We start from the raw sequence: 12,733 nt of genomic DNA, 5'->3' as shown, positions 1-12,733 counted from the left end.
AGGTATCAATATCAGCAGGAAATGGGATATCAGAGGAGAAAAGGAATGAATTCGATCCAATGATGTAATGTTGTTAGCTGTGTATTTCATCCTATGGGGTATTATAATGTTAGAGTAGTTTCACTATGATAGCCTACTTTTAGAAGGCCACCATAAGCAAAGTGCTTCTATTAAAAATAGCGTATTTTAAAGATTAGTAGATTTCAAAGGAAAAATTATGGTGTCGATATGGATAATCAAGGTTTCAATATCGGTACTGGAGAAGAAAAGTGATATCATGCCATTTATTTTTAATTGGTTTGACAAGCATGTAACTTGTAATATTCATGCAAATAAAGTACTGCTAAACTTGAAATAGAGAGAAAAAGAAACAAAGGGAGGGAGGGAGGGAGAGAGAGAGAGAGAGAGAGAGAGAGAGAGACAGAGAGACAGAGAGATTTTAACCTCTGTTATCAGCTGTTAGGAGTACAGCAGGACCCGCTGCGGAAAACGAAACAAAACACAGCCCTAATTTCCACTAAAGTGTTTTTGAATACGGAAACAGGCCTCAGGTCTCTAAAGACGCAAACCCAACAGAACTGAGAAAACACTGCAATCTCACACAGAGAGGAAAATAAGCATGCTGGAAAAGGACTTGTTTTATCAGTGTATGAAACAGCAGTACAACCGGCATAGACAACGCACAGACAAAACACACACAATGCACAGACACTACAGCTGCAGCTACTGATTAGTTCTGTAATCTACCAAGTGTTGTTCAATTAATTGATTAATCTATCTATTCTGCCGGCTTTAGTTCCTCCTTTTTTTCAGCACGATTATTTAAAGGTGCAACAAGCAATTTTTGGGTGCAAAAACGAAACACCAATACCGCCCCCTACACTTCCTGTAGTGTATTACAACCTGTCAGAATGACTGTGTGTATCATGTGGTCATCACAGAGCATTACAAAGCCTCTTAAAATGAAACAATAGAAGCCATCTCACCCTTATAGAGGGCTGTGAAAAATTATTTGCCCCCTCCCAATTTTCTTTTCTTTTTGCGTATTTGTCACACTTGAATGTTTCGGATCATCAAATTACTTTTAATATAAGTCCAAGATAACCCAAGTTATCAACAAAAAAAAATGCTGTTTTTAAATGGTGATTTCATTTATTAAAGGAAAAATGCTGTTCAGTCCTGCCTGGCCCTATGTGAAAAAGTAATTGCTCCCTTAACTACTAAATCAACCAGTTAACCAAATTCAATTGACTATTGGGTTCAATTTCACTAACCACACCCAGGCCTAATTACTGCCAGACCTGTTGAATCTGAACATCTCTTAATCACCAGAACGACAAGACACTGGGCAAAAATGGCATCCATGAGAGAGTTGCAAAGTGCAAACCACTGCTGACCAAAAAGAACATAAAGGCTCGTCACGCATTTGCCAAAAAAACATCTAGATGACCCTCAAGTCTTCAACAATCACTTAGATCATTTTGTGTTTACTCTTGTTGTCTTTATCTTATATTAAAAATGGAAGATCTGAAACATTTAAATGACAACAGCGAAAACAGAAGAAATTGGGTGGGGGCAAATATCTTTTCACAGCACTGTACTCCCTGTACTGTACTACAATCTGTCAGAATAACTGTGTGCATCATTTGAACATTATAGAGTTATTTTAAATGAAACAATAGAAGCCACATTGCCCCCTACATTTCCTGTAGTGCATTACAATTTATCAGTATGACCATGTTCTTCAGCTTGTCACAATTATTACATAATCGCCTAATTGTAATTATTTCAGATTATCATAATTATTAAGGCTGACTACAATCATTTCATAACATTTTTAGTTGCATGAAAAACAGCTTTGCTCCACCCTACATGATTCTGTGTAACTGTAAACATTTATTTTATTTCAATTGTGCAACCAATGTTAGCTATTAACTAAACATAGTTAACTAGAAAGGAAGGTGGCCAATCAGTCAATCTGGCAACTGTATGCTTGTAATTTAATAGCTGCATACAATGAATAACAAAAAGCAAAATAACAAAAACCAAATCATTAGTTGCAATTATTTATATGCCAATTAATCATTAACTAAAATTTAAGGATCATGACAGGTCTGCGTGTGGATCATATGGACATTATAGAGCGTTACAGACTACACTTACTGCACTGTATTACAATGAGTCAGAATGACTGTGTGGATCATATAACATGAGTATTTTACATACATGAAACAATAGAAGCCATATTGCCACCACTTGGTTCATGTGGATCATATGAACATTAAATGTTAGAAGGATCCTTCAAATACAGTAGAGAAAAGCAGTCTATGTGAACAAGTTTTTGTCCCCTCTTGATTTCTTCTATATTTGTCAAATGTGCTTGTTTCAAATCTTTGAACAGAATTTAATATAAATTTTAAAAAAAAGTTGATACACTGCACTATTTTGCATGACATACTTCAAACCAGTAGTCTTCATAGGACAGTGCTAATGAGGACTTTCTACCTACCTTTCTCGGCTGCAGTGTAGATTTTGGAATACAGCTCTATTATTCATCCTGACAAATTCGAGTGGTTTCATATGCTCTCTTAAAAACTTTGTGTTTAGACGTTGTTTTGGCATCTGAACTTAATGTTGATATTTCTTTTATACTATATCAAAAATTCATCATCATATTGTGGTGCAAAAAAATACAATAGATATCGCATCATGAAATATTAACTTTAGCACTAAAGGCACTAAAAGACTACTTGCTAATGTTTTAGAAAGAGAGAGAGAGAGAGAGAGAGAGAGAGAGAAACAGTTGTAAACTTTTTGCATATGACTGTACTTATTGTAGAATTGTTGTATAATATGATGATAATTACATATTGGTAATATACGTAGAGACTATGCTAATAATACATTACTTGGCTATATTATATTGAACTTGAATGCGTTTGTCATTCTCTGAAGTCACTCTGTTTACTAAAAACACTTTCAAATAATCTTTCTGAATATAAAAGTCATAGCGACTGATTGGGTCTCCTCATTGTTTCCACAATGAATCTCATAAAGCCCTTCTAAAACTACTAAATTATTGAACTACCCCTCGAACCCTACTCTTCTTAATTTTAGGCATTATTCAGTAACTTCTATGATTTTTTGGTGACTACGAAAAACTATTCAGTAACCACTACAAATTTTTCAGTAATCACCATGACGTATTCAGTAATCACAATGAATTACTGAGTATTCGGTATTCAGTAACCGCTATACATTTTTCAGTAACTGCTATAAACTATTTAGTAACCACTATGAATTGTTCAGTAGCCACAAGGAATTATTCAGTGACTACTAAGAATCTTTCAGTAACTACTATGAATTATTCAGTAATCACTATGCAGTATTCAGTAACTGCTACAAATTAATGGTAAATCTCTTATAAATCTTGCATTCATAATGCATTTTAAAAGCATTTATGAGGCATTATATGGTATATATAACACTTTATAATACATAATGTTTTTATTATGCTATTCAGTAGCTACAATTAATTATTTAGTAGCTACTATGATTTTTTTCAGTAACTAATATGATTTTTTCAGTGAGTACTATGAATTATTCAGTATGTACTATAAATATTTTGAATCTAATGTGAAGGTTGTTGATATGAGTGTCAGCAAAGTGTGGACCCACATGCATTGGGTTCAATGGGTAATTAATTAAACGAACACCTAAAAAATAATATAAAAAAAGACAGAATTTCATCTAATAATTGATTAATTCATTTTTCATACATACAACACACACACTTTATTACTGGAAATCAGACATAATGACTGAAAAAAAACCCAATACTCAATCATAACCTAAAGGATAGTGTTGATCTTTTTGGTTTTAGGTAAACACACTATTTGTGATGACAAAGAGGAAAAGTGACTTTTCAAGCAACTGAAAAGGTGCAATTCTGCTGTGCATAAATCTCCCTACAGCTATACAGCACCTGTACTGAGTGTGTGTGTGTGTGTGTGTGTGTGTGTGTGTGTGTGTGTGTGTGTGTATTTTCAGAGGGCAATTTATGCAGGGATCTGTGTCCGCCTGTTCACTCTGCTGATATCATCAGGCAGCTAAAAACATCAAAGGCCTTCTCTAAGGACAACAGGGTGGGGCTTTAACACACACACACACACATACACACACACACACACACACACACACACACACACACATACACAAGCACACACACACACAGGCTCTCACAAGCTTCACTCATGTTTGGGTAAGATGCTTTTCCCCTTTAAGAAAACTGCTTCACAGCCTTCCAGTTATAACAATGTTTTGGCCAAAAAAAGGCCAAAAATGAGTCACATGGCCAAAAACAGTAGTAGCTGCCTTAAAGCCTGAATGTTGTCTGCACTGTTGTCCATGTCTATAGATAACGGTGTGTCATACAGAGGCAGAAACCACATAAGCAAGTCTGTTTGAAGTTATTTAACAACTCGGTTTTAAGGCGAGGGCGTGATGCCTCGATGCTTCAGAGCAAAACTAAAGAAACAAAAATCAGAGACCAAACATGTCTGACTGACCATGTTTGGGATTTGACCAAACTATTTAAAGGCCAGTCAGCTATATTATTTCTGCATCAGACAGAGCTCTAAAAAAGGACACGGTATGTTTGGAGTGTTTCAGCTCAAAATGTCTTACAGTTGCAGAATCAGGAACATTAGTGCTGCAACATTAGGCTCAGTAAGCTTACACACCCACACCCACACACATCCACACGCACACACATCCACACACACACACACACATACACAGCCCTGCATTGAGGACCAGATGTCTAATCCGGAAAGATTTTTCTCACACTGCCCAGCAGCAACCTGTGATCCAGAGAGAATTCCCAGCTTGCACTATTAATCTGACATGTTACCTGAAATGTGTACTTTGGCTCCATCAATTAATTAAAATAACTGATAGTGAAAGACTACAGTTAGACAATTTCATTTAGTGTGGTAAGGCTTTAATGACTGACCAATAAAGTCGGCAATTATGCAAATTTAGACATAGGATTATTGACTGTAGAACTATGATATCATTCTGATTTAAATGAAGTTACAAAGGACCACATGTGAGCATTGCAGAACTACATTTTCCATAATGATATAATTACAATATAATATTTTGTTGATTTCTGAAGTGAAAAGAAGAAAACTACAACCTCTGAAGCAAACTATTTTAGAAAATAACATTTTTTTTCTAAAAATTTTAATGTACAGTCACTTTATATTTGAAGAACTTAAAAATATAAAAAAAAAAAAACTAATATAACAATTGTGGCATGTGCAAAAGTTTGGACACCCTACTAAGTCATTCTTCTTTGCAGAACACTTCTAGTTCTGCCATATTCTTAGGCTGTCTTGCATACAGATTATCGATTATGTTCAAATCAGGGGACTGTGAGGGTGATTCCAAACACTTCAACACAGTCAGTTTCTTGATTGACTGGGTCACATTTGCTTCCAGAATTTGTGGATATTTAGAGGAGTCCATTCTCCCATCTACCGTGCAATGTCTCCTGTGCTGCTGGCCTTCACACAGCCCCAAAGAATAATAGTCACCACCCACATGCTGAACAGTTGGCACGCTGTTCTTTTCATCAAATGCTGCTCCTTTTTTTTTCTCCAAACATATCTTTGATGATTATGGCCAAAGAGTTCCATTTTTAGTCCACAGAAAGTCTTTCCAAAAATGAATCTGGCTTATGTTTTGGACATTTCAGACATTTGTGATGAAGTTGAACGTAAGGTTTCCTTCTGATGACTCTTCCATGAAGATCATGTTTATGCAAGCAACACCGCACACTAGACCACTCCTGTGTCAGCTAACAGGTTTGTGAGATCTGAGTTTTTCTTGTTCTTCCAGGTCTTGCCCTGACTTCCACAGTTCCACTTAACTGCCACTTCTTAATGACATTTTGGGTAGTGGAAAATGAGAACTGGAAGTGTTTTGATATCTTTTTACAGCCTTCAGCCAGCTACTTAGAGGAGCCCATGGTTGTTAAGGGTCAGCATAAGGTTTACCAGTATGAGGTTTAACTTAAGACCTAACAAGTAAACCGAGTTCTGAGACTTTGAGACAACTGGAATGGTGTCCAAACTTTTGCACATGCCATAATTACTATTTTTCTATTTTTTATGTGAGTTAAATATAAAATAACTATGTGTTACCATTCAAAGAAAAATGTTATTTTTGTGTTTACTTGTGTTTACTTTCACTGCACCATAAATGAATCTATCATCTGTAACACAGATGGAACTATGAATAAAGGTGGTGGCAAAAGGAGGGGAACTGAAGCAAGCATAATAGCTAGATTAGTCCATTAACCCTATCAAACTGAACATGTCGCCGGTGGCCCATTCAAAGACTATGAGGTTTTCTTTATTGTAGGATGCACTGTGATATTTTCAGAGTGAGCATTTAAGCTCAGAGTGCGAATTGAATATGTATTTGCTTACTGTTGATTTGTTTAATCAGAGTAATGATAAAAAATGCTACTGATGTGTGACTTTGTAAGACTGCATGTGTAGTTCAGCTCAGCTCAGTAGTGCTCCATATTTAATGGTGTGTGTGTGTGTGTGTGTGTTACTAGGTAAGATCATCTTAGAGTTCTTCACTTCCTTTCTCTGTCCCTGTTATCTCTGTATTGGGTAATTTGAACAGGCTAACGCATGTATGTGACAAAGGGAGAGTAAGAGAAAAACGAGACACGTAGACGGTCTTAGTAACCAAGACTTTGGGGTGACAGACATGTCAGATCAAGGAGCAGTGAGGTCCAGGTGACTGCAGTACACAATTAAGCATGGGGCTACATGCAAGGACATTCTGCATCAATCAAAATGCACCTCTAGCCACTGATTTCAATAAGAAGATGTGCTGACAGACAACAGACACCAACTCATGCAAATGAGAAAATTATGTTCCCTTAAAAAAGTTCACTAAAATTGAACCTCTTATAGAATATACCAGTAGGAGACCGTGTGGGGCGACGCTTCAGATAGTCAAATAGCTGTTGAGCAAATTAAAGGACAAACAAATTGCTACTGTCAGCCCACATTCAGAGCTGTACAAACCAAGATGTGTAACAGCTCACATCCAGAGCTGTATAACAGCTCACATCCACAACTCAGCTATAAAGATATACAATCCAACTCTAAGGATCTATAATAGTTCACAACCAGATCTGTGCAATTCAACTCAGTCTATACAAACAACTCACATTCAGAGCTCTACAATCCAACTCTGCAGATCTGCAAGAACAGCTCACATCTAGATGTGTACAACCCAACTCTAAAGATGTATAACAGCTCACATCTAGACCTGTACAATCCAACTCTAAAGATCTAGAAGAACAGCTCACATCCTGAGTTGTGTAATCCAGCTCTAAAGATCTATGAGAATAGTCCACATCTAGAGCTGTACAATCCAACTCTAAAGATCTTAGAGAACAGTCCAGATTCAGAGCTGTGGAATCCAATTCTAAAGATCTTAGAGAATAGTCCATATTCAGAGCTGTGGAATCCAACTCTAATGATCTTAGAGAACAATCCAGATCCAGAGCTGTGTGATCCAAATCTGAAGATCTATAAGAGCTGTACAATCCTTTCTCAGATAACAGTCAACAGACAACAGTCAACAACTAGAGTAGTACAACCCAGTTGTACAATTAAGCTCAAAAGATCCAGAAAAGCTCACATCCAGATCTGTGCATTTCAACTGAAAGGTCTACAAGACCAGCTCACATACAATTCAACTCTAAAGGACTATGAAATTAGACCACATTCAGAGCTGTACAATCTAACTCTAAATAAGACCAGCTCACATCCAACTCTACAAATCTATGAGAACAGTCCACATCCAAAGCTGTTCAATCCAACTCTAAAGACGATTCATACCCAGAGCTGTAAAATCCTCTAAACTCTAAAGATCTATAAGACCAGCTCACATCCAACTCTACAAATCTATGAGAACAGCCCACATCTAAGTTCCAAGGGTCAGAAGAACTGTCAAGGAGGAATTCTAGATGAGAGGGTTGAAGTTTTTCCAGTCATAACATCATGAAAACCATACATCTTCTTCTAGGAGCAACATATGTAAATAATCAATCTGTTTCTTTTTATTATTATCATTTTGAGCAATTAGGAACCTTGAGCAGAGACACTTTACATTCCTTTTTATCTGTCATCATACTTCACTTTGCTTGAAATCATTTTTTGATTTGTTGTTCAAAAGAGTAAAAATGCAAGTGACACTGTTTCTATCTTTTTTAAAGTTAAACAGACCTACAGAAAACAGAACACTTTACAGATCATTACAGTGATGATGAGGAATTAGATTAGGAATAGCTGTTAAAAGGTTAAAATATGCTGTTTCCTTTACTCTCCGTTACCAGTTCATGCTGACGTGTTCAACCAGCATGTCATACAACATAACTTAATTAATGTATTTTGTACACTGGTACAAAAAGCAGCACATGGTTTTTGGTTTGTCACACATTTGTGTGAAATAGTGTTGAGTTGTTACGTAATCTCTAGACAAATTTGCTTCTGTGGTTTCTGACACTGTATAGCAGACTGTTATCTACAAGCATGGATGAAAGAATGCTGCATAGCAGAAAACATTAGTAGCAACCATCTTCAAGCCTGAATTTTATCTGTAGTTTTGTTCACGTTTATACATAACAGTGTCAGGAACAATGTAAGGAAGTCTATTTGAGATTACTGAAAGGCAGTTTCTGCATGCTTAAATAAACTTCATGTAAACAAAGTCATTCAGAGTGGTTTGACGTGAGATGTGTTGCTCTATAAAAACTTACCAAGTCAGAAATGTTCACAGTGGTGGTTAGGGTTAGGGTTAGTTAGGGTTTAGGTTAGGGTTAGTATTGTCAGGTTTATCACTTTTTTAACTTTATCAACATTACATATAAAAACTCAGACATGTGATGGTCCACTGGTGGTTTTGGATAGTAAATAAAATGTCTATATTTGCGTTGTGGACATGTTGACCCCTGGTTCCTATCACCACCACAGATAACAATAAGTCAGTACGTTTCTCTACAATGAACCATTTCACAACAAAACCACTGAATTCATCTTAACCACTGAATTAAGCAGAAATGTTGAAAAATCAGAGGAACTCAGATGGTCTGAGGCAAGTGTGTGATGATTTAGGTAAGCAGCTCACATAATGTGTATTAGCTTCCATTATTTGTTATCTACATTAGTCAAACCATTTTTTAAATTGCTAAAATAGCTGGTCCTGTAAAGATCTGACAGCATGACAGAAAGCAACTTCTAATCTAATAGCAAGGCATGCTAACAACATCAAGGTTTCAGCAAAGACAGCTCTAAGAAAGCAACAAACGCCCACGCAAAGCCTGACCTCACTGATCCATTTAAAAAACACATTTCCGTCTATTTAAACATCCCATTTAAACTCGTGTAGCTGCGAAAGGAAGGCTGTTTCCTCTTGAGTAACCCATAGCTTCTCTGATGGTGTAAGAGGGGAAACCTGTAGGCCCTCTCTGCAGCAGGATGTGCAGTGATGTGGGGCTTTTGGCAGGCCTCTAGCTGCCATCTGTTTGGATGGTGTGTGCTCTCAACCATGTTGACTCACCGGGGGGGCGAGAAAACGCTGTTTTTGCTCAGGATACGCCTGTGTGATTCTCATTTTCTCATTTCATTTCCACTCCTGACCTCTGTTCTGTTTGTTTTCTCAATTCTCAACCGCCAGAACACCAGTGACAAAGATGAACAATGAACAGAACAGTAATGCCAATGAATGAAGCCGTGGGCCAACTATCAGATCAGCTGTGCAGAGAGAGAGAGAGGGATGGGAGAGAGAGAGAGAGAGAGAGAGAGAGAGAGAGAGAGAGAGAGACCTAGAGAGAGAGGGTGTAGATGTGTGTTATGCAGGCACAACAACCTGACAAGCCAACTTTTGTGTCCTATTGCTCCTGTGTGTATTATATTGTCCCTGTGTGTGTTCTATTGCCTCTGCACGAGTTCTAATTCCAGTCTGTATCATTTACCACTTAGTCTGTTCTACTCATCATGTGAGTGTCCTAATACCCCTCCAGGCTGTATTGGCCCCCCACCACTACTGCCACTTGTCTAGTCGGTATTATTAACCCCTGTTTTCTATTCTGCATTACTACAGCCCAGTTCAGTGTGAATTATTACCTGTCCTGTGTGTTCTATTGCTCTGATTGTGTTCTGTCACCCCTGAGTGTGTTTGACTGTCACACCAGTCTATATTATTAACCCTCTCTGCCTTTTTCCAGTCTGTATTATTACCCACCTAGTGTGTTTTGCTGCCCCTCAAGCTCTGTATCACCCCAATCTGTACTAACCATCCCTAGTCCGTACTATCATACATCTGTATAACTACCTCTCCACTCTGCATTATTATCCCACTTTTTCCATTCTGTATTATTGTAGCCCCCCTGCAGTCTATATTATCACCCACTGGTCTTGTGTGTGCTCTACTGCCTGTCCAGTCTTTATTATTCTCCACCCTTCAAAGATTTTTACCCCCCATTTTCCCAGTTATTTCTGCCCCCTCCAGTCTATTTTATAGTTATTATATTATCACCCAATTTATTCTGGAACCCCTCTGGGTTTTTCACCTGTGTGCTCTTTTGCCCCTTCAGTCTGTATTACCCCCCCACTCTTCGAAAGTCAATCTATTGCCCCTGTGTGTGTTTCATTACCTACACAGTCTGTAATCTCTCAATCACAGCTTTTCCAGTCTGTACTGACCCAGTCTGTTCTACTGTAGCCTGTATTATTACCCACCTCCCGCTATTCCAGTGTGTATTATTACTGCCCCCTCCAGTGTTTATTATAACCCACTGAGTCTGTTCTATTGCTCCTGTGTGTGTTCTCTACATGAGTTTTATAGCCCCTCCATGCTGTAATACCTCCTTACTGCTTCAGTCTGTATTATTACCCCCTCCCATTTTTCCAGTATGTATTGTTACAGCCCTGCTCATGTTTGCATATAACCTACTGAGTCTGTACTACTTGTCCCTCCAGTCTTTATTACCCCTAACCCTTCCAGTCTATCCTATTATCCACCATCTCCTTTCCAGTGTGTATTATTACTGCCCCCCTTCAGTCTTTATTACCCCTATCTTTTTTAGTCTGTCTTATTATCCAACACCCCTTTTCCGGTATGTATTATAACTGCCTCCCTCTAGTCTTTATTACCCCTATCTTTTTCATTCTGTCTTATTATCCACCATCCCCTTTTTGTGTATGTATTTTTACGCCCCCCTCCAGTCTTTATTATAACCTACTGAATCTGTTCTATTGTGTGTGTGTCATGTTGCCCCAGAGTGTGTTCTATTGCTCATCCAGTCTGTATGAGCCGCCCCCAACAACACACCCCTCCAGTCTACCCACCCAGCGTGTTCTACTACCCCGTGTGTGTTTTGTTGTGTTGTATTTAAAGCCCCCACATCTCTTTCTCTCTCTTACCCAGTAGCAGTAGCTTCACCTCGCGCGCTGCTTTTTCTCCATCGTCCCGCAGGTTGCGGTCGATCATCTTGCTGCGCTCCACCGCCGCTTTATCCTCCGTGCTCAGCGTGCAGCCCATCCTCACACACACACTCACACACTCACACACACGATATCAGCATGCACGGCCCTTCACACACTCCCTTTCTCTCCCTCTGTCTCCCTCTCTCACGCGCTCACACGCAGCCCTGCTGAGTGTAACGGATGGCCGGTGAGGACGGACAGGGAGTCTCCGCTGATTAATCCGAGGCCGTTCTCCGCTTCTTCGCCCTCCACAAACACGCTCTGCGGGCTCCAGACACGCGCGCACACTGCTCGGTAAACACGCGCTGAACGGCTCTCTTCTTCTCGCGCGTCCATCAAACAGCTGCTGCTGCTGTGGCTGCTTTCTTCTCTCCTTCCTGCTCTACAACACAGCAGCGCGCGCACGTCTGCTCCAGTGCGCGTGCTCGCCCGTGTTTGTGTGTGCGTCTGTATGGGCGCGTGCTCGTGCTTGCGAACGTGCGTGCGCGCGGAGAGCTACACAAATCTACGATATAAATCACTACTTACAAGTATGTAAAGAAGTAAAAATGTGAAACATACTATTTTGCTCTCTCTAACCAGCGCTAAGTTTATGATTAAAGGGAATCTCCACAGTATTGTAAAATTTTTAACTGTGGTGATAACTCAGGCATCATACAGCGCATTCGTAAGAATGATTTGTAGCCCTTTTCTGTGAGGGAAATGTTAGAGGCATTAAACTCTTCTGACGTCTGGTTCCCAATTACCACCACTGTGGACAATTATGACTCAGTAAGTTTCTCTAGAAACAGAACATTTTACACCAAACTACACTGAATGGACCTTGTTTACATCTTAACGATTGAATTTTGCAGAGAATTTGGAAAAAAGGTGAAATTTCCCTTCAAGAGGTTAAAAAATCTAATATATTTTTAATGTCTAGGTTAAATAAGCAAGCTAATGTAGATCTAAAATATGTAATTATTTTTGGCCCATGCATGATCTATGATCAATAGCTGCTCTCTCTCTCTCTCTCTCTCTCTATCTATCTATCAATTTGCTGCACATAGCTGCTCTCTCTTTCTCTCTCACTCGCTCTCTTTATCTATCTATCTATCTATCTATCTATCTATCTATCTATCTATCTGTCTATCTGTCTGTATATATATATA

General features: G+C 38.6%; 1 protein-coding gene across 1 annotated transcript in view; it reads right to left on the bottom strand.

Moving 5' to 3' along the window:
* Positions 1-11,976, bottom strand: part of gnai1 (guanine nucleotide binding protein (G protein), alpha inhibiting activity polypeptide 1) — a 37,526-nt gene extending 25,550 nt beyond the window's left edge. The window contains exon 1 of the mRNA XM_036577225.1: positions 11,520-11,976. Coding sequence (XP_036433118.1) covers positions 11,520-11,637 — 118 coding nt within the window. The 5' untranslated portion in view covers positions 11,638-11,976. The remainder of the gene's footprint in view (positions 1-11,519) is intronic.
* Between the last annotated feature and the right edge of the window lie 757 nt (positions 11,977-12,733).

Source organism: Colossoma macropomum, unplaced genomic scaffold, assembly GCF_904425465.1.
Source record: "Colossoma macropomum unplaced genomic scaffold, Colossoma_macropomum, whole genome shotgun sequence".
Taxonomy (NCBI): Eukaryota; Metazoa; Chordata; class Actinopteri; order Characiformes; family Serrasalmidae; genus Colossoma; species Colossoma macropomum.
Note: the sequence above shows the minus strand (reverse complement) of the source record. Positions and strands in the feature narration are given on the sequence as shown.